The sequence below is a fragment of the Paroedura picta genome, chromosome 3 (assembly GCF_049243985.1).
Source record: "Paroedura picta isolate Pp20150507F chromosome 3, Ppicta_v3.0, whole genome shotgun sequence".
Lineage (NCBI taxonomy): Eukaryota > Metazoa > Chordata > Lepidosauria > Squamata > Gekkonidae > Paroedura > Paroedura picta.
Window position 1 is genome coordinate 47,779,442 of NC_135371.1, and position 22,648 is coordinate 47,802,089.

General features: G+C 41.9%; 1 protein-coding gene across 5 annotated transcripts in view; it reads left to right on the plus strand.

The window, feature by feature from the left end:
* The window catches only part of FGD3 (FYVE, RhoGEF and PH domain containing 3), a 122,255-nt gene extending 100,664 nt beyond the window's left edge, over window positions 1–21,591 (plus strand). For 4 of the 5 annotated variants that reach the window (XM_077325555.1, XM_077325552.1, XM_077325554.1 and 1 more), the window contains 6 exons: window positions 976–1,077; window positions 2,762–2,827; window positions 9,725–9,847; window positions 12,435–12,584; window positions 18,215–18,355; window positions 20,318–21,591. In XM_077325555.1, the coding sequence (XP_077181670.1) occupies window positions 976–1,077; window positions 2,762–2,827; window positions 9,725–9,847; window positions 12,435–12,584; window positions 18,215–18,355; window positions 20,318–20,542 (807 nt within the window). In that variant the 3' untranslated portion in view covers window positions 20,543–21,591. The remainder of the gene's footprint in view (window positions 1–975; window positions 1,078–2,761; window positions 2,828–9,724; window positions 9,848–12,434; window positions 12,585–18,214; window positions 18,356–20,317) is intronic. The other variant, XM_077325553.1, reaches the window with a different exon arrangement.
* The last annotated feature ends 1,057 nt before the right edge of the window (window positions 21,592–22,648 follow it).

A 22,648-nucleotide genomic window follows, 5' to 3' on the forward strand; every position in this document is an offset into this window, starting at 1 on the left:
GAGTGGCGGCTTCTAATCTGGTGAGCCAGGTTTGATTCCCTGTTCCTCCTCCACATGAAGCCAGCTGGATGACTTTGGGTTCATCACAGCCCTGATAATGCTGTTCTGACCAAGCAGTCCTGTCAGGGCTCTCTCAGCCCCACCTACTTCACAGGGTACCTCTTGTGGGGAGAGGAAGGGAAGATGATTGTAAGCCATTCTGGAACTCCTTCATGCAGTGAAAAGCGGCGTATGAAAACCAACTCTTCTTCTAGATCACAGAATCATTAGCCAGGCAATGGCTAATTTTATCTTGAATACATTGTCATCAATATAGGCAGCACTGGAGACTGAAGGAAGGTAGTGAAGAAAAATGCCACATGTTCCCCTCTGGTAACAGACTCTCCTTACGATTTTCACATGGCATTTTTAAGGTTCCCAAAACCATGATTGGGTTTAGAACATTGACCTGGAGGAAGGAGAACTCCTGCTTTCTCTCTCACACCATTTTCCGGGGCCAGAATGACTGGGGAGGGATAACTGGGTCCTCTTTGAGTTGCAGACAGGCAGATTATTCAACCTCCAAGCATTTTGGCTCTGGGAAATGGTGAAGGGGAATGCGGGAGCTTCCTCTCCTCTCATGTCATCATCCCAAGCTTAATTGGGTTCCTGGGGACTTTAAAATGCCATTTTCTGAGGTTGCTGTATGACTACAGGGAAAATAGGTTGGCTCCAGGGAATCCAGTCTGACCATGTCAAAAGACAAACATGTGTGGTTCGGCCCTGTGTGCCTTCATTTACAGCAGAAGATACTGGTTTTACAGACTCACCTAGTGTGAGCCTTTCTTAAAAATTCTTAATATTGTAGAAACAACACTCTTGAAGAATGTTTTCTGCCATCGATACTTTTGACAAGTATAGATCTTTCTTCTAAATTAGCTTTGGTTAAACATTGTATATGTACACATGTCTCTCTCTCTCGATGTTACATTCCAGGTCTTTCAAGCAACAATTGAAAAACATAAACAGAATAGTGAAACATTTAGAGCTTTTAATAATTCTTTTTCTCAAGAAGATGAACATCTCCCAGATTCATCGGTAAGTGTTGACTAATCATTATTTCTATGGTTAAACACCTCTGTTTAAATCCACATTTTCAATTTGGGTTTAAATTGTACTTGAACTGTGCTATCTTGTTTTGCTGATAAATTGGGTAATCAAGCACAGATCTTGGTCACAATCTCTAATTTTGAGAGCTGCTGAGAGACAGCTGTGGTGTTGTGTTATAAAGAAATGATTACTAATTTTCAAGTGTTTAAAAACTTTTGGCAGATAAGCAGTGATTGGTATGATATTGGGTTGTAGGTTATATGTCTGCTAAGGTTGTTTTAACCCAGGTTCAAATCCTCCCTTAATTCTAATGTTCATTTTATTCTTGGATAAATTATCTTTTAACTAGGCCTCTATATGCTCAAGACCTTTGGTCATACAAACTTAATAATAAAGGAAAGGCAGGAAAAGGACTAGACATCTGTTAGAGAGGGCTTGTTGGGATAAATGCTGGAGCAGGTTCCTTAGTAGAAAGATGGCAAACAATGTAATAATGTTCAGTTTACAGTGTGTCTTCTGTAAACTACTTGGAATGACTATATTATTGCTTAAATTTCTAATATGAAGTTACTAGCAAATATTAGATGTGTAGGATAGCATCCATGGTAAATTAAATGTCTTTTGAAAATTTGGTTTACCATGTGTTATATCTGCCAATTCTATGATATATGCCAGCTGTCTGCTGTTACTGTGAGCACTAATTAGTGATTGGGAGGGAAGGTGGCATGATATGGCCCAATCCTGGCAGATCTTGGAAGTTAAGCATGGTTAGTATTTGGATAGGAGACCATCAAGGAACGCAGAAGAAGACAACGGCAAATCTCCTCTACTTTTCACTTGCTTTGAAAGTCCGTTGATGGGGTTGCCTTAGATCGGCTGTGATTTGATGGCACCTACATAAGGTGGTGACTAGTTCAGTCATAGTAATACCAGTTGACTGATATACATGATTGCCAACTTCCAGGTGCAGCCTGGAGACCTCCTGTTATTAAAAGTGATCTCCAAACAAAATCAGTTCCTCTTGAGAAAATGGCTGCTTTGGAGGGTGGGTTTCAGAGACCAGGGCCCCGGGAGTTCATTTCAGCTCTTTATCATGACTCCTGCTAGATGGTACAAGAGTAACGAAGAATCCAATATATGAACACTGTGGGCCCTGTGTATCTTCCAGATGGTACGAGAGGCAAAACTGAACTAGGGTAATCCTACAACACCCCAACTTATATACAAACAAGAAAAAAAGATCTTCCCACCAGTGATTGCTACTGGTCGGTTTTCCATTAAACTGACCAGATCCAGCAGATGGGATCTGACCACACGCTGGCCAGTTGTGTACTCAGGATTATGCAACAGTGGGCTCTGTGACATTACACCCTGCAGAGGTCCCTCCCCTTCCTAAACCCCACTATTCCCAGGCTCCTCCCTGCCCCCCAGGTATTTCTCAGCCCAGATCTGGCCACGCTAATTATATCTTATGTGTGCCAGGGCTGGACAAGGGGTTTTCATTTTCTACTGACACAGCAATTGTGAAAGGCAAAGGCTCATAAGACTCAGCCATCAAGAAACCGTAGCTATGATCTCAAGAGTGCCATTAAAATGCTCTCTTCTTGAATTAATATGATAGGGAATTCCTTGTCTCGATACTGAAGTGTTTCCTTATGGCTCTTTCCCCTAGATAGCAAGCACCAGTTCAGTGGAATCGATGCCAGGGACAGATGGTAGCAGCAGCACATCTGGAGGGGTAAGTAGCTGCGAGATCATTGCCTCATTAAAACAAATGCAGAAATGCTTCATTTTAAGGAGAGAAAAACATTGTTGCAGACCATGTCATATGCTAGACTACTTTGTGATAGAATGTACAGTTCAGAGGCGTTCCTTCATATATTACAATGTTAAGGGATTGGCAGTTTGTGGAAGTATCCTGTCTGTCCCTCCACCAAGCACAGACATACAATATAAAATACAGATATTAATATGCAATATATAACTGTAACCTTTTAAATTACCAGAGTACATTTGAAAACATAGGCTTGCCTCTCCCCACAATTGTTGCACTTTAGCTGGTCCTTGTGTATCTTGAGTGAGGGGCATAGTCACTCTGCTGGGACTGTGAAGTTGTCAAGGCACCTGGAAAAGAAGAACTGGCTGTAGAGAAAGAAGAACAAAATCAACACCATCTCACTATTGTGGGTTTTTTTTCTGTTGTTTTCTTTTCCTGGGAGGGCTGTGTTGGTGGTAATGGTTTTGCTCTCCTGATTGGCCAGCTGCCTGGGTGCTGATATGAGGCTATGGAAGCTGTGGAGAATAGTGGGAGATTGTTGGACAGGATGAATCTTTAGCTTTGCAACTTACCTGTCCTCCAGCTCCTTCAATGTTTCAAGGTAGCAGCCATGAGCCTCAGCAGTCAGTAGTCTTACTCGCTTTCCTGGAACAAAGAATGGGTTCCAAACTGGGCAGTGGGGCTCTCGAGCCTTTGGTGTCACGCCAGAGAGTCATGTTTGGCTACCTCACCACTTAATATCAGTGTTTTTAAGCTATTCTTGATTCTATTGGCTTATATTTGTAGACTAAAGTATTATAGCAGACATTCTGTCTTTGAGCTGTGCCCTGTAACTGTTAGTGAAAGCGATCCTTCCTAACATAACATTTTTAATATTTCCTTTGTGAATATTAGAACTGGTGCAGGCTATATTGCTCTCAGAAAAAGAAAGTATTTTAAAGATTTTTTTAAATTGGTATATTAAAAGTACAAACTTCTAAATAACAGTAGAGACAGCTCACACAGCCATCTCACCTCACTGAAGAAAAGGGGGAGGGAAGAAAAGGGGGAGGGGAGAACTTACCAGGACAGGTATATAGATATAGTATGGGATGATAAAGAGCAAAAAAAGAGTCTTGTACATAGAAGTACTAAAACAAAAATTGTCTAGAACATCAGAGAAACAAGGTTGCATATGTAAATAATAAGAATGAAATGTTGGCCATTTAAGGACGCAGGTCCCTAAAAGCCAATGCAAAAGTGAACAGTTACTGCTGGGTATATTTGAACCTGCACAGGACTGAGTTTAGGACTAGACAAGAAAATAAGCTTGCTTGCACTAGTTGACTAGAAATCTTTGCATTATCAGAAGTGCTATGGGTTTTCTGACTAGTAGCAGGGAATCACAATATTTTCCCCTATGGAATTTTCCAGCATAAGCCATGCAAATCTTAATTCAGAACTATGTCAATCCATATTTCTTCTTTGTCTATTCAGACTCTTGAGACTGACTGACAGAGCAGGCAGTGCTGGTTTTAACACGTGTCAGTACAGGATAAGCACCTCTTTTTATTTATTTCAGCTCTACCATCCCTGATAATCCTGTTGATCAGAGCTGCCACTCGATTAATGAACTGTTGGTCAATTAAGCATACGAATGTTAATCAGTTACTTTATCAACTACTTAAACCTGCATATATTTTCATATGAATGAAAACAACCCTTCTGAAGAATAGAGGATGCTTTTTGTTGTTGTTGCAGCAGGTGCCATGTTGGAAGGGACAGTACTTCTATATCAGTGTGGAAGAATGGCATTTATGATTTGATAGCTAGGAATTTTTTTGAAAACTGCTTCCTCATTAATTGAGGGAAATCTTTTAGCAAATCAGATGGTTTCAAAACAGTTAACTGGACATTTCAGCCCTATATACAATTTAGCGCATGTTGTTCACAGTATAGCATATGAAAGCTTCAGGCTTCAGCAAGCAACTTGCATGTACTCCAGGGGTCCTTACAGGTCATAATTTTAATAAAACCTATGCACAGAGTTTGAGAAAATAAGCCATGCTGTATGTTATCTGCAGGGCATGCTGCCAGAATGATTCCTTAGGGGACTGGGAAGGCAGGAGGAAGCTGCATAGTTAAAGCTTTAAAAAAAATCTAAACATATATAGATGTACCTAGAGAAATGCAGATAAAGTGTCAACAATGAATGAAAACTCCTACATTACCAAATGTGAATGAATAAATACTTCATCAGAAAATGTTTGGAAGCTGTTTTAAAAAAAGAATTAACTGCTGTCACTGTATGCCTATATGCATGAGTCTTACTGATGCACATATAGCTCACAGACCCAAAAGGGTAAATGAATATAAACAGATTATAAGTATTTTACCTAGAAGAATTGGAAATAATATAATAACAGATGAAAATTCATGTAATTATGGTTAAAGGTTAAAAGCACTAAAAGGCCTCAATATTGAGCTCACATGTAAAATCAGTACAAAACGAAACAAACCTGTCCTCTGAAGTCTGGTTTTAGAGCACACTGTACTATCCTATTATGGAGTGTGGTTCTCTGGGATTCTCCATTTCCCTTTAGCCCCTTAGCAAGCTCTGGGCAAATCTGAGCATGACTCAGCTGCCAAGAAGCAATTGGAGCTGCTACTGCAGCTGCCTTGGGAAAGCCAGTTTGGTGTAGTGGTTAGGAGTGCGGACTTCTAATCTGGCATGCCAGGTTCGATTCTGCACTCCCCTACATGCAGCCAGCTGAGTGAACTTGGGCTCACCACGGCACTGATAAAACTGTTCTAACTGAGCAGTGATATCAGGGCTCTCTCAGCCTCACCCACCTCACAGGGTGTCTGTTGTGGGGAGAGGAAAGGGACGGAGATTGTAAGCCGCTTTGAGCCTCTTCCAGAGAAAAGCGGCATATAAGAACCAACTCTTCTTCTTCTTCAAAGTCATGACAGCCCCAAGCTGAGGGATGGCAGGACTGTGGCACCTGACCAAGAGTTCTTGCAACAACTTCAAATGATCCATCCATTTACAAGGGAACTAGTCTGTGCTCTTTCTCAGCCATCTACGCATTTGGGATTTACTAAGACGTGACTACTTGTGCTGATGTGGAGAAGCGCCAGAACTGCGTTAGATGCAATGAGGAAAGTTTGCTGAGCACACAGGCTATGGCTTCAACAATTGTTAAGATCTTGTGTTTAAGAAGCACTTTTTGGGAGGCTGTTTTGTTGACTTTAAAATCTAGCATTAAATAGAACAGCAGCTTTTTTTACAGTTTCAGTTCAAAGAAAAACCTTCATTACAGTTGTATGACTTCATTAACATTTCTTTAAAAAAAACCTCCCAGTACTATGTGCATCTATTACAACGAATATTGCTCGTGTCTTTAGTTGCAGTCTGTCTGTTGAAAATAATGCTTCTTGAACATTACAGTAAAAATATCAAATGAAATTGAAATCAAGGTCTGTATTTCCGCATAATTTATTTTAACATGTTGGACAAGAGCCCTTAAATGGCAACTATGAATTCTGTTAAAGTGTAGCCCCTTCTGCTTAAAACTTCTGCAGCTAAGCCACTTCGTAGAAACTGACTGACTTCCTCTTTCTCGCCAAGGTACTAAATAAATAGCTAACAAATTGGGATATATATATATATAACTTTAGCTGGAAAAACGGTGTACCCTGTTGCTACCCTGTTGCTAGGCGACTATTAGTACAACTGCCCATCTTCAGCATCTGGCAGGGGGTCATGGGAATTGTGGGGGGCAGCTCATTAAATGGTGGGGGGACTTCCCAGGCATGCAGAAAAATAGTTAAATGGTAACTTCTAAAAACATAGGGCCCACAGTGTTCAGATGTTGGATTCTATGCATCCTGCCAACATTCCCTGAGGGAAATGAGCTTGTTTGCTCATCATTGTGGGCCCTATGTTTTTAAAAGTTACTATTTAACTATTTTTCTGCATGCCTGGGAAGTCCCACCACCATTTAATGAGCTGCCTTTTGAATACTGGAAGCATCTTAGAGAGAATGTCTATGCATTTCTGGGAAATGTGCACAAACTTCTGCTCTTGTTTTTAGATTATCTTATTTCATCACTAATAGGGAAACATTGTCAGGTTTTCTGCCCTGTTCTTTTCAGGCACTTCAGGCACTGCAGAGGACTTGTACGGCAGCTTAGGTAATTTTGCAGTAAACTAGTGACAGCTACCGTAGCACTCTTTTTGGAACACTGAAGAAGTAAAATTGCAAACTGCTGGCACAATTGTGGTTTCTGACTTTTCCTAAGTGATCCAGCAGCAAAATCCTACATTGTGCTAGATTGTTTTCCTTAACGGCACTTAATCCAGACCAGTCGGGCTTCCGTCCTGGCAATGGGGTGGAGATGGTGCTGGTAACCTTGGTGGATGATCTCCAGTGCCAGTTGGATCGGGATGGTTTGACCATCCTCATAATACTTGACCTGTTGGCCGCATTTGACATGGTTGACCATGAGTTGCTGGCCCACCACCTTGCTGGGGCCAGGATCTGGGTTACAGCCCTTCAATGGCTGTGCTCCTTTCTCTGGAACTGAACACAGAGGATGGAAGTGGGGGAAGAATTATCGCACTCATGGTGGGCAGGAAAAAATGTTAATGTGAATGGATGCTGCTTTCTCAAGTGAGCTTAGTGCTTAGATCTGAGTAGTGCTATAGATTGCTGCTTTGCTCGTAATGGAGTTAGATCCAGGTGAAGTTTCCCACTCACACAAGGGACTTCTGTCAATGGAATACCAGTTTGTTCTTTACATGCAGATGCAGAATAAAGAGAGCTGACAACTTTAGTTGAGATAATAAAAGGCCAGCTTTTTTTACATCAATCCAAAAGGAGACCTGCAGGCCAACTCCCAGTCCAAACTCATACATACTGTGGGCAATTGGTCTCTTCTGTTAGCACATGCCTGACTTTACAGGCAAGACTATCCTTGCTCCAAGCCTGGAGACATCACGGGCACACAGCCCAGGCTGCTCCTTGCCAAGCCTTCATGATGTATGAGGGAGGTTCACCAATGTGGTACAGAGACCCAGCTTGGTGTAATGGTTAAGAACTGCAGCCTCTAAACTGCAGCTCTCCACTCCTCCACATAAAGCCTAGTAGGTGACCTTGGGATGGTTACAATTCTCTCAGATCTCTCTCAGCCCCAATTATCTTACAAGGAGCCACCTGTATGAAGAGGAAGGAAATGTGATTGTAAGCCACTTTGAATAGAGAAAGGTAGGGTAGAAACACAATTCTATACCACCTGCAGAGTATGGTAGAGGTTCAGATGGCCCAACACTGGATGAATCACAAGGCTCCCCAATTGTGCCAAAGTGTTTATACACTTCTTTGCAGTCCGCCACTGCATTGCCATGCTGAGCCCCATCTCGCATCATGCTATATTAGGCTTTCTCAACCAGGGTTTTGTGAAACCCTGGGGTTTCTTGATGGCCCTGAAGGCTTTCCCGAATATATACACACACATACACATATATACATATACATACACACACACACACATACCGTATTTGCCGGCGTATAAGACGGCTTTTTCCCTCTCAAAAACATGCCTCCAAGTGGGGGGGCCGTCTTATACGCCGGGTGCACTTCAGTCTGGATGCGGCGGCGGGCGGCGGGCGGCGGGCGGCTCCCCCCCCGACACTGAGCTCACGGCGGCGGCAGGCGGCGGCAGCTCTCCCCCACTGGGCTCACAGTGGCGGCGAGCGGCGGCGAGCTGGGCGAGCTGGGCGAGCAGCGGCGGCGAGCCGCGGCGGCGAGCAGCGGCGGCGAGCCGCGGCAGCGGTAGCTCCCCCCCCACTGGGCAAGCGGCGGCGGCGAGCGGCGAGCGGCGGCGAGCGGCGAGCGGCGAGCGGCGGCGAGCGGCGGCGAGCGGCGGCGAGCGGCTCCCCCCCACTGGGCTCACGGCAGGCTGCGGGCGGCGGGCGGCGGGCAGCGCCAGCCCCCCCTCACTGGGCTCATGGCGGCGAGCGGCGGCAGCTCCCCTCCCCACTGGGCTCACGGCGGCGGCAAAGTCCATATTTTGAGTGAAAATGTTGGGGGGTCGTCTTATACGCCCAGTCGCCTTATACGCTGGCAAATACGGTATATATATATATATATGTATATATATATATATATGTGTGTGTGTGTGTGTGTGTGTGTGTGTGTGGATTATGAAAAAGTATCCAAATATGGGAGACTCCATTCATACTGTTTACTACCTTACGATTACATCACATGAGTGCATTGAAATATTAGACTACTGAAGAAGACCTGGGGGTGTTTGAAATGCATTTGCTTATTTGGTCTGGATTTGTGCAAAAGAGTCACACGGTGATGTTTGTAAGTTTTATATGTGCACATATATTGCAATAAATATTTGCATTTTAATTTTTTGTACTTATACCTATCCCGCTGCTGCTCAACTTTTTAGGTTCCTAACCACCTCTGTTTAGGACAGAAGGTGGTGCCTTCAGGTAGAGGAGGCAGCTCACATATCTGGAATAGCAGGAACACGTTGAGAATGTAAATTGACTTTTAAAAATGTCTGTGCTACCAGGCAGTGTTTTAGCAAGTTCAGCGATTCTTAAGGGGCATTTAATAGCTGTCTAGCTTCCCTTCCAAGTGTCAAGGATCATTTGGCTATGAAAGTTTTATGGGCCAAAGTTTATTAGCAGAGCTTGGGTCAAGGTACCTCTGGTAATCTTCATGAACCTCTACCATTTGCACTTGTTAGACCTCTGCCACCCAGAGGCCAAATTTCCTTTTTTTAAAAGGCCCGAGTTGCCCTTTACTGATTTGCAGTAATCTGGTCTAACCTCAGCTTACTTTTTAAAAATTCCAGCCTGAATGTTGCAGGAAATCTTCCAAATCAAAGAGAGACAAGGAGAAGCAAGCTTGTAAAAGCTGCAGTGAAAGCTTTCATTCGATTACCAAAAGGCGTCACCATTGCAAACAATGTGGGGCGGTGAGTATCGGGGCGAAAGCTCAGTCTTTTCTGAATTGTTGTTACTATACTTGGAACAAACTAGGGATCCTCTGCTTACTTCTGCCAAGAAGAAGATGTTACCTGTTTGCGTAAGACAGATGAGGGTCCCAATGTGTATATATAAAGGATATGGGCTAAGTGGAGAGGGCAGAGGAGAATGATGGGAATAATTTGGGGCAAGGGAACCAAGCCCTGTGAGGAAAGGCTTAGGGACTTGGAAATGTTCAGCCTGAAGAAGAGGAGATTGAGAGGGGTCATGATTGCTCTCTTAAAGTATTTGGAAGGTTGTCACTAAGACCATTTACGCACTGGAAGTTTCATGCCAGGCTGTAGGCTGGAGTTTTAGTTGTAGCAGGTTGCCCCACCACTTCCTGCACCCACACAGGGGAGCATTTGGCCTGGTGTGCTTCATCTGCCCCCAATTTGTTCTCCTGCATGGGAGCTGGGCAGTGAAGTTCCCAGTGCATAAATGGTTTAAGAGGAGGGCAGGGAGTGGTTCATGTTGGCAGCAGGGGATAAAGAGGTGGCAAGCTCCCCTTCAGGAGCAATCTTCAATAGCTCCAATAGCAGTGGCTGGACAGATACTTATCCTGGATGCTTTAGGCTGATTCTGCACTGAGCAGGAGGTTGGACTAGATGGCCTGTGTGGCCCCTTCCAACTCTATGATTCTGTATCAGTGTATTTCCCCATCTACTGCCCTTTGGTGCTACATGAACAAACCTGGGGAGTCCTCATATTCTCATGCCCTTCCCCTCCAAGTCATATGCCAGTTATTTGCTTCTTGATTTCCAGCAAACCATAGCTTGCCATTATGTCAGAATCAACCAGTTGTTTCTTTCATTTATTAACAAATGACAAAATGAAACAAAAATTCCTATTCATTATGTTGCTACATAGCTATCTGGTAGTTTAGACTGAGGCCAGATTTTGAGGGATAGACAGTAAATAAATATATTGTCAGGAAATCATTCCAAGTAGCATAGTCAAACTGATATTCCAGCAAAAGTGCATTTTCTTGATGGGCTTTAATTATTTGCTTCCTTTATGGCCCAACTTTGTCAATGAGACTCAAGGCAGAATAAAGGATGTCTTTCTCTCCACATAGTTTCCACCAACCATCAGTGAAGGCATAGGAAGGGTTTTCTTGCTTGGTATGAGCAAAACTCCCCATTTTTTCTAAGCATCTTTTCCCTGATGCTCAAGTTTTCCCCCATTCCTTTACCTTGACTGACACACAGCCTCCAGTAACAAGCAGAGAACAGAGTTAAATTAACTTAATCCCTAAGGAAGGAAAAAAATATATACCAGTGGCTCAGAATGAGTAGAGAATTCGGTTGGTGTCTATGTGCCCACAAACTCCCCTCCTATTCTATTTTGATCATGTTGCTGGATATCTTCCCTTATTTCCTGCACTTGAAAGACAGTAGATTACTTACCCTTGAGTTATCTTCTTTAGCCTCCCAGTTAATGACATTTCTTTCTGCCAGTTCTCCAATGAGTTGATAAAGATGGCTAAATGACAGCCCTGTGCGCTTCACTTGTATATGTGTCATGTCATCTAAGTATATAGAGATATTTACCAGTGAACAAGCATGCTTAATGCCAGTATTTGCATTCCTTTATTTTTGCACAATAGTAATATTCAGCTGGTGTCTTTGCATTTGTATTCAAATTTTATTTCTTGCCTTCATGCTACTAGTGCAATCCAACTAGCAGGATCAGCATGATTGCTATTCTTAGCATCATGACAAAACAGGATGCCTTAGTGGAAATGCTTCTGATTCTGAAGTGTTGTTCACCTGCCAGTGTGCACATGGAATTCTTTACGTATACATACATTCATTCACCTCTGTTTTATTCACTGGTGGATCTTTGTTCCTTTGAATAAAATGATCTGCCATGAACAACTGCAGCTCTATTGGCTGCATGTATGATGAAGGGAGCATCGACTCTCAATAGTTTATACCCCCAAAATCTTATTTGCCTCTAAGGTGCCATTGGAGCTGAATCTAATTGTTTTACTGCAGACCAACACAGCTACCCATTGAAACCAGCAAATATGTATTGATGTCTTTATAGGAAAAGGGTCAGCATAATCAAGTGACCGAAGTGCCAGACTGGCTCTGTGCATGTATGTCTGTGAGATGATGAATATATGACTATGATTGACAGAAACGTGATTTCATATTTACAAAGCATCAAAAGACACCATTTCATAAACGGGACTATTTTAAATTTAGCTTTGAATGAGCTTTCAGGAAACTTGTTGTTGTTGTTAGGTGCGAAGTATGTCCGACCCATCGCAACCCCATGGGGTTGCGATGGGTCAGGAAACTTAATAAATATTTAATCCACTGTAATCACAAAGCCTTTCATAACTGAACAGAAAAGTGGATCCATTTAGTGAAAGGAGGAGGGAAAAATGTCTTTGGTACTAGTCCTGCAGTTCTTATACTTCTGTTCAGTTCCATCCTGCCATGAATCAGTAAAGCAGATATTATAACAATCAGGGGATTTAGGTTTCAGTTTTGACTTAAGAATGAGCAATTCTCTCTTTTTATGCAGGTTATCTGTGCAAAGTGCTCAGAGTTTAAGCCACTTGCTGATAATAGCCGTCACAACCGGGTGTGTAAAGACTGCTTTCAGCTGCTGTCAGCAACCCCATACAACTTGGGCAGCGAAGCTGCAGGGGAGCAAAAGAAAAAGAACATAGAGGTATATCTGTCTTGTCAGTCAACTTCACACATGTTGGCTGCCTTTGCAAAATCATGGTTAAAGGCTACTTGAAATTCTTATTTCATGTATATTAGTATTTTTGTACCTCATCACTTATTAAGTTATCTACCAAAGGGTGGCATGCATTGAACTATTTCTCTGTGAGCCATTAAAAGAGGCCATAGCCAGTCTGTTTTAAGAGCCATTTTGACCCAATTGGCACTGTTGGGTTTTATGCCTCCTTTCCACCCAATCAGGGTCCATAAGAGAGCAAACATAAAGATATTAAAACATTTGATAATTAAAATAGAATTAAAACATAAAATTTAATTAAAAACAAATAAACAAAATTAGAAGGAGGGACCAAACTCATTATTTGGCATATGCCAGATGCGGAAAAGAAGATATCTTTACCTTCTGGTGAAAGACACAATAGAAGGAGACAACAAATTTGGTGCCACGACAGAGAAGGCTTTTTCTTGGATCTATACAACCAAAACAGGGCCTCTGAGGATAACCAGAATGAGCAGGTAGGTTTGTATAGGAGAAGACAATTCTTTTAGGTGTGTTGGTCCTATGCCATACAGAGCTTTAAAGGTCAATACCATCCCCTTGAATTGAGCCCAGAAATAAATTGGAAGCCAGTGTCAGATAAACAAGGGCAGAGTGAGAGGGTCCCTACAACCCCTCCAGTCAATACTCTGGTTGCAGCCTTCTGTATCAGCTTTGACTTCCAGACAGTCTTCAAGGTCTAGGATGTGCGGAGATTGCTGGACTATTTCCAAGGCCACTCAAAGCCAGTTCTCACGATCCTTTTTTTATGCATCAGTTGCCTGTACTGCCATGAATTAGAGGTCCCTTAGCTCTAATAGCTCATGGGAATTGTAGTCCATGAACATCTGGAGGACCACAGGTTGACTACCCCTGGGCTATGGTGTCATCAATATGTGGATGATATCCAGGTTTATCTGTTAATGAACAGCCTGCAAATTACTTCACCTGAATCTTTGGCCAGGTGTTTGGGAACTGTGACAGATTGGCTCCAGCAAATCTGCCTGAAGCTGAACCTTGCAAAGATGGAGATCCTGTGGCTGGGTAGGAAGGGTCCAGATTACTCAGCCCAGACAGTGTGTAACTGAAAGCTGCACCCACTGTCAGGACTCTGGGAGTGTTCCTCGATGCCTCTCTTACAAAGGAAATGCAGATCATTAGAGTAGACACAATAGGTGTTTTTCCACCCTTGCCAAGTGAAGCTGCTAGTGCCTTACCTGGTCCCAGAGCACTTGGCCACAGTGGTCCATGTGACAGCCATCTCCATATGGCCTAGAATATAAATAAACTATTAATAGTAATGTCCGGGACCATATGTGAATGTAAATACCCCATGCAGTTCATGGGAATTGAATCCTGTTCAGAAATCTCCAAGTCTACAGTACATAAATCTACAGTACAAAGAGATACTTTTTATTTAGCTGCACAAACCCATGTAGCATTACCATTTGATTACTTGGCCATCAGATAGCCTTCTTTTTAGTTCCTTCTCTTACTTTCCCTCCAGAGTCAAAGCTGCAGCCCAGTGGTACAGATTTTCTATAATACCATGAAAAAACCTTTTGTTTCCCATTCCAAATGTGGCTATGTAACCATCTGCCACTACTGATTTCCTGTTTCTTCTCAATCTCTCACATTAGTAGTATCCATCATTAGAAGTCCGCAGTCCTAACCACTACACCAAACTGGGTCTCTAGAGAAATGATGGGAAGTATATGGTATATGGAGGCCATTTTTGTAGGGGATTTCCAGCCCCTTTCGTGCTCCTGAGGAACTGAGGTATAGGGACAAAAAGTGGCCAGCTTGGTGTAGTGGTTAGGAGCACGGACTTCTAATCTGGTGAGCTGAGTTTGATTCCATGTTCTCCCAAATGCAACCGGCTGGGTGACCTTGGGCTTGCCACAGCACTGATAAAGCCGTTCTGACTGAGCAGTAATATCAGGGTTCTCTCAGCTTCACCTACCTCACAGGGTGTCTGTTGTGGGGACAGGAAAGGGAAGGCGACTGTAAGCCACTTTGAGACTCCTTCAGGTAGAGAAAAGTGGCATATAAGAACCAACTCTTCTTCTTCTTCTTCTAAAATGACTTACCTATAATGGAAAAAGTGTGGAGGCCACAATCACCTAGAATGGAATATCTATGAACAAAATGCTTGGGTTAGTTGGATCAGTAAATGGCTTTTATCAGGCTTTGCTGATCTTTTCTCTTCTGAAACACGCTTCTTATAATTCTACAGATAGCTCTAGTACAGTTCTATCATAATCTACAGAAAACCAGCATAGTGAAATTTAACTTCTGTAACTGTGAAATCCATTGTCAAAAACCAGGAGGATTTTTTTTTAATAATCCTAAAAGCCTAAGTGCTTAGCTTTGCAGTGAAATGTGACCCAGGGCTTTACTTCAGAGAATAGATTACATGCTGTTCAAATTCAAGAGAAGGGGAATACTTATCTTTAATAGGGTTAGCTTTTTTAAACTCTTTGAGTTTCATATAAAATGTACATGGGAGTTTTACAAATGAAGTCTTATCGGGATATGGGCACTGTTCTAAGAGGTAATTGATTTGAATCTTATGGATTTACATCCAAGCAAATGTCTCCAGGATGAAGGGTAGAAGGTTACTTTTTGTAATGTTTTCCTGAAATTAATTTCTATGAACTCAAAAATATTCAGGGGTCTGCCACTTTCCTAATCTACTAGAGACTATGGAATCTCTAGAGATAGGTCATTCAAAAGCCTAATGCAAATAGGGCCAGTATTTTAATTTACTGTAGCTTTTCTTAATTTTGGTTCCATTTTTCTTGGAAATTATTGATTTAGTACCCTTCCTTCTTAGTTGCATATTATCAAAAAGGATTTTTTTCACTGTTATATTTAAACACTGGTAGTGAAATCTTGACTCCATCAAAGACAAATGAAGACTAATTTTAATGAAGTATACATGAAACCTCTAATAATTATAAGGGCATTTCTGCAGAAAGCATCTCAGATGCATTTAGTCAGCTCTACAGATATCACTCCTGTCCACAAAACAGATGCAAGGGACTGCAAGGTATATATACGTTCATATTATATAAGTGATAATTTGGCTATGACAACTTTTCTCCTGAGCGGTATACAGTTCTCACCCTGATTCATGTTAAGATAAGACACTTGGGCTTGCAGAAGATCTCTGTGTGATCTTGAAGAATTGTACTGTTTGCAAGAATTGTTCTTATGGAATCTATGAGTAACAGTTGTCTCTCATTCAAAACCTCTTGATTTTATTATGATGGTCATGTGGAATTTTTAATGGCAAAATGTGTTACATTCTTTTACTGTACAGCTTTTAAATTACTGGGGAAGCATTGATACCTAGCATTCCTTAACTCTACAACACACCATACATTGTATATCTAATTTTGTATTTATTTTAGTAATAAAATAAATTTTTTAATTACTAAAATTATTTTATTACTAGAGAGCCAGTTTGGTGTAGTGGTTAAGAGTGCGGACTTCTAATCTGGCATGCCGGGTTTGATTCTGCACTCCCCCACATGCAACCAGCTGGGTGACCATGGGCTCCCCACAGCACTGATAAAGCTGTTCTGACCGAGCAGTGATATCAGGGCTCTCTCAGCCTCACCCACCTCAACTAGGGATGAAATTTATGTATTAAATTTACTCCTCAAGATCTGACCTATATTTCACCCATTTGTAAATACTGTGTTTCTGAATCTGAACAGAATTAATTTTGACAATTGGGAGCTGCTGAAAAACTCTAGTCTGACAGTTCTTCTGGTGGCTTACATTATGCTTTCAGCTTTCCACATAGGAGCAACAAGAGGAACACTACCCTCAGTAAGTGCCTGACACGGCCAAAACAATTAACTCAGCAGAGCCGTAGGGGAGGGCAGTATAGAAATCAAAATAAACAAACAAACAAACAAACTTCCAGCCAAACAGTTTTGTTGGCATTTCTGTATATTACAAGATTGAATTTCTGCCTAACATTATACTCTGTTGGTGGCTTTCAATAGTCTTTCTGATTTGTATAAGCAAAAGACCAATTTACAGTAGCCATTTCATTTTCTGATTTACTCTCTACTAGGTATTGAATACATTGTAATGTAAGGCAGAGGGAGGAAGAGAGACAGATGCTTAGCTTCAGATTTCATTTCTGTTCCTCCAGCAATAGGAAATCTACTGGTTATCAAGGAAGAAAGACTTTGCACTTGTCTGACATTTCAGAGAGTGTTATGGAGGCCTTATGGTGATAGGGATGCCTTTCATGCTGAATGATGAAACAGAGGCAAAGGTTTAAAGTCCTCCATCTCCATGATACTTTAACACATATGCATGCTCACACAATAGGAGAGAGAAAGGCTCAAGAATTACACCATCTGTAAGTTGAGTTCATGTGTCTTTTTGTTTAAAAAGAAGGGAACACTCAAAGCAGTGAGCTAACTCTGTTCCCTCCCCACTTTCTTCTTTACATTGTATATTCTCTCACCTAGGCTCTGACATGAGTCATCACCTGGGTTGGGAGGAAAATGTTGAAAGAAACAATATAATGGCAATGAGATTTACTTCCTTCCATGTGGATGTCATTATTGAAGCAAGAACACCACCAGACCCTCCTCTCATTTATTTCTCATTGTTATGTTCAGATAGAACTACATTGTGTCAGCCCATGTGAATGCCAAAGCTACAAATTCGTTCTCCCTCCCTTTTGCTTTAAAACATTAACAAGATCCAGAAAATTTTAAAAAGGAAATTGTTGTGGATTCCTCTGTTACTTTTACTGGCTGTCAGTTTCATAAAAGAGGAAGGACAGAACTAGTTGCTGTAGAGAATTAGCTGTTTGAAAGGACACCGCTAATTAGCTAAAGAAGAGCGGACTCCTTCCCACTATGTTGTTGGCTGTATTAGCTCCCCACAGGATGCTAGGCTGAGCTAAACAGAGGAATCGGCAGCTTCTAGGAAGGTGTTCAGTTTCTACGACCCCATTATTTTGAGTCTGCTTAAAAATTAATGATAGTAATATGCTTACAAAGAGAAAGTATTGATGGCAATGCCAGCATGTCAGTGTATGGATTCTGACATAATCAGTTTGTGCCAGGCCCCTTGAACCATGCTTTGGCTGTGTTTAACTTTGATTTGTGCATGTGTGTGTGTCACAACCCCCCCCTTCTGCCCTCCACAACCAGAGATTTTCTCTTATCTTTGCAGCATTGCACCCTGACTCCTTTCACTTGTGCTGAAGCAGCTTCCTTGTTAATTTTCAGTCTCCTCTCAACCTATTTTAAGTGTGAAAGAAGCTGTGTCATCTTAATTGCTATTCTCAGCTTACACTGTGGGAGATGAATTCCAGCTAAACATTCTCCACAAGACAGCAGCACAGCACTTGCATTTAGTTGCATCATCTGCATAGTATTTAATAATTAAATCTCCGGTGTGCTTTGGTAATTACACTTTTGTACATGGAATGTGCATGAAAAAAAGACTGGGACATGAACCTATAACACAGGTATGAGTGCTTTCAGTAGCGGATGATGAGCAGAATCTGTTTGTTTGTTTGTTTTTTACAAAAAAAATAGAAACAAAGCATTTTGGGAGCAGAGAACAGTCTCTTCAGCAGCCAGTTCCTCTTCCAAGAAAAAGGGAAAGCGTGGAGTAAAGTGTGGCTCGTCATTCCCAAGTCTGAGCCACTTGTCTTATACGTTGAAGGAAGAAGTCAGGTAAAATCTCAGGCTATAAAACGGCAATAAAAAATGGATCATGTTGAGAAATGGGCTAGAACAGTAATCCCCCAATTCTGTGTCAGGGCGCAGTAATGTACGGAGAGGATGGCTACCGTTCCACTAAATCATTGGAGGTTCCTGTGAGCTCAAGAGGGAAGCTGCCTGCATTTCTGCCTGAATCACTGCTGCAGCCTTTCCTCCTTCCATCAGCTTTTGCTGGGGGCTGGTAATTCTTCCCATCTCCTCCTGATATGTGATTGAAGCACTCCGTCATTCACAGGATACAGAGACATGGCACAAGGACCTCCTCTTAGCAGAGGCTTCCCACTGTACGTCACTTGAGTCACCGCTGTGAACGTCTTCTGATCAGTGACTCAGATTTCACTCAACCCACCTGCTTGCAGGCAGTAAAACTGAGCTGTGCCACTTGGCCAGACACGCAGAACATCATTTAAGCTGAGCCTTTGTATGTGCAATTTCATTACTTATGCAGCATTAGCTAACGATTGCAGTGCTGCATGGGACGTGGATCTCTGGTATGCTAGCATAGTTTCTGAGTTTAAATTAGAAGCTGGGTGGTGCAAGGCCACACATAAAAGCTCTTCTGTACCCTCGGCATCCGTTATAATTCATACTTCATACAGAAGCAGTGGAGTGGCCTCCTCTGAGTTCATTCTATAAGGAACTCTTTCCAGCTGTAAGAGAGAAGGGTGCTGCTAGATTTAAGGGGAATGTATTAGCCATGGCTCAGAGGCAGAACATTGGCTTTGCATGCAGAAGGTCTCAGGTTCAGTTCCTGGCATCCCCAGGATCAGATAGTAGGCAAAGTGAAGGACTTCTACCTGAGAGCTTGGAGAGCTGCTTCCATACACACTAGCCAATGCTGACCTTGACAGGTTCATTGTCTGACTTGGTGTGCATGTGCTCAGTGTGTCTTGGTATCAGAAGTTTGCTTTCAACAATAGAATGTCCTTACTATCTTCCAAAATTAGCAAAGGCTGCCAGAGTCTTCAACAGTATTGTTTTTTGGAAAATGCTTTGCAAGCTTCTTGCTTCCTTCTGAACTGGATAAAGGTATGGTAATTATTTGTTTGCCTAGATATTAAGAGTGCCATGATTTCAAAATGAATATTTCAGAAGGCTTATTGATCTTGAAAACATTCACTCCCCAAAGCAAAAAATACCACAAAGCATTTGCAGATATAAACAACATGAAATTCTAATTAAACCTGTATAATTTGCAAAAAAGCTGAGAAAGTTTTGGAGCTGCATCACATTCACTGGAAACAGATATGATTAATACCAAAATAAAAGCAGTTGTCAGGTCATAGCCATTTATACTGGAATGATAAAGAGGAGCAATATGTTGACTGACAGGATATACAGAAAAATGGCTTTGCTACCCTGACTGGGGTGAAAATCACCATTTGGGGGAAGCCAATAAATGCATAGGAGACACACTGTGATGGCAGTGATGCGGAGAAAGCTGCTAATAATGTTGCAGGCGGCACACAATAGGTTGCTTTGTGAGCCCAACTGTTGATACTTCTTCTCTTGTGTCAAGTACTAGTTGCTCTTTTTTAATCTCTACAGAATCTGAAGTACTGCAGAACACGTCAACTAAGGCACAGTTTGGCTACTATTGCTATGCTTTCTTTGAAATGCTCCCCCTTTTCATTTTCTGGGAGGTGGGGGAGGGGTGAAGTTAGCAAGGGAACGTTACTACTCTTTAAAGAAATCACGCCTTCCCCAAGGCTTACATACCCCAACTCCAGTTGTATCCTAATTTCATAGTTTGTAACCTCAGGATTTGGCTCTTGGATTATCACTTGTATCCTGATTGGCCTCAAGAATTGAACTGCTATTGATGTGAAATAGTTACTCTCCTTTTGAAATGGGTTTGTTTCTTGAATGCTTCTGTTTTCATTTCTACTTTTTTGTCTTTTTGGTGGTTATCAGGATGGACCAATTTCACGCAGCATACCCTTACCAGGATATGAAGTTGATTTTCCACATTCTGGCGAGAAGTTTGACTCAAAGTATGTTTTCAAACTCTGCCATTCCCAACAAACTATGTTTTTCAGTGCAGAGGATGAAGAGCAGCAAATGAAATGGATGGATATTCTCACCAAAGCATCGAAAGGGGAGACTCATGATCCCAGTGATAGAGCCAACAATCCCTAGATCTAATATCTTCTAAGGCCCAAGCTATACTTGGGATGGAGAGGGAAAATAACTTGAACTGTTATTCTTGGCACTTTTAAAATCCATATGGCTTTATATTTCTGTATGCCTGTTTAGGAAATTGAATAGTTTCCTTCTTCTTGTACATTCACCACATACAGTACTGATTGTCTGGCATATATGTTATTTGATGGAATAAGTAAGTGTAGTTGTTAATGGTGTTTATGTTGAAATTGAAGACAAATGGAGAAAAGCATTAATTTTGTCCAAGGTCATTGGAAAACCATCTGCACCCTCCCTCCTCTCTGCTCCCCTCCCCCCCCCCCCCTTATTTTTATTCTTTTCCGTTGTTGTTCCAGTGCAGGATGTGTATAGTGTGTAAGTTACAGAAGTTAAATGTTGTTCAAGGCTTGTGGCTGGCCACGCCACGGACACTCTTGTGCTGTCCTACCTTGTGGGATTGTTTTTTCTTTTTAAAAAGAAAAAGGGCTCCTCTGTGATTTGTGAGCAACATCATGGATTTCTTTCTTCTGGTTAAAGCTGTCTGTCCTTTCTTTTTTCCACAAGACAAATACTGTAGAACATATTTCTAAAGTCTTCTGAAATCCATTGCAGAAGATACCTTTAAAAGTCTCAAATATCAAGCATTTCTACATAGATATAGACACACACACTTATATAGAAATATATTTTGGGTTTTTTTTGTTTATACTTTTACCGATAATTTTGTTATTTCTTTATATGATCTCCTTTTTAATGTATTCAAGCAAATGTTTTATACGTCGATCTGGGATGTTACCAATAAATGAGCATTTTTAGTATACCCAGTAAGGTGACTTTTTTTAGAACTGTTAACTTTTTGGATTAACCAAGGATTTATTTATATAATTTGTAAATATCACACATTAAGAATTTTTTACAAAACTGATCTGATTGAGACTTAGACCTCAGATTAAGACACTTGTACAATTTGTAACCTGTTTCTTGTGTATCTTGTTTTGCAGAAGTATTTATGTATGCAAATAAAAATCCATGCCATTGATTCTTGATCAAGAGTCTCATATTGTGGCTTTTGTAGGACCAAAATGTAGGATCAGGACAGTAGGGTCTGCCAGGTAGGCCTTTCTTGCAGCATGGGGAGGTTGAAGAGAAAGGGAGACCTTTTGTGGATGTCATTAGAGAACCATGGACATTTCCTGCAGATGGTTGAAGATTTTGCCCGCAGGGAATTACGCTGCCTTTCTGATTGAAACAGATTATGAGTAGAGCAGAGTTATTTTAGGTTGGATTAGTGGTGGGATCACTCTTTCCCTGCTCCTTCCAACCTCCTCAGGGGCCATCACTGGATTAAAAGGCATTTCTGTCATTGTACTCCCCTTGAAGTGAAACAAATGGTAGGTGGAGACTCCTTTTAAACCACAAGAGTGCTGGAGGCACATAAGCCAATGCTCCTTATGGAGAGTGAAAGCAGTTTCCTACAATCCTTCCTTCCTTTCTAAAGAGGATAGATTAAGTTCATCACACTACTCCTGTGCAGATGAGACCTCTGCATGTAGGCTCACAGCACAGGTAAAGAGAATAGGCACAAGTATGCTGGCCCTGCCTCCCCCCCCTCATATAATTGCCATGCCCCCTGCACAGTACAAATGCACAAAGGAAGTGTCTCCCTGTCCTCAGCAATGCTGCTTTCTGAATACAGCTGGTAACGTGGAAGAAGAAGAAGAGTTGGTTCTTATATGCTACTTTTCTCTACCTGAAGGAGTCTCAAAGCAGCTTATATTCCCCTTCCCTTTCCTCTCCCCATAACAGATATTTTGTGAGGTAGGTGAGGCTGAGAGAGACCTGATATTACTGCTCGGTCAGAACAGCTTTATCAGTGCTGTGGCAAACCCAAGATCACCCAGCTGGCTGCACGTGGGGGAGTGGGGAATCAAACCCGGCTTGCCAGATTAGAACTCCGCACTCCTAACCACTATACCAAGGTAGATGAGGGTTGAGCAGTGGGGATTTGCCCTATGCATATGGCCTGGCAATGGGATGGCAGTAGTGGGTTAGGCCATCCCACTCCTGCCTGGTCTTCCTCCCTTTGTGGTCACAGCACAGATG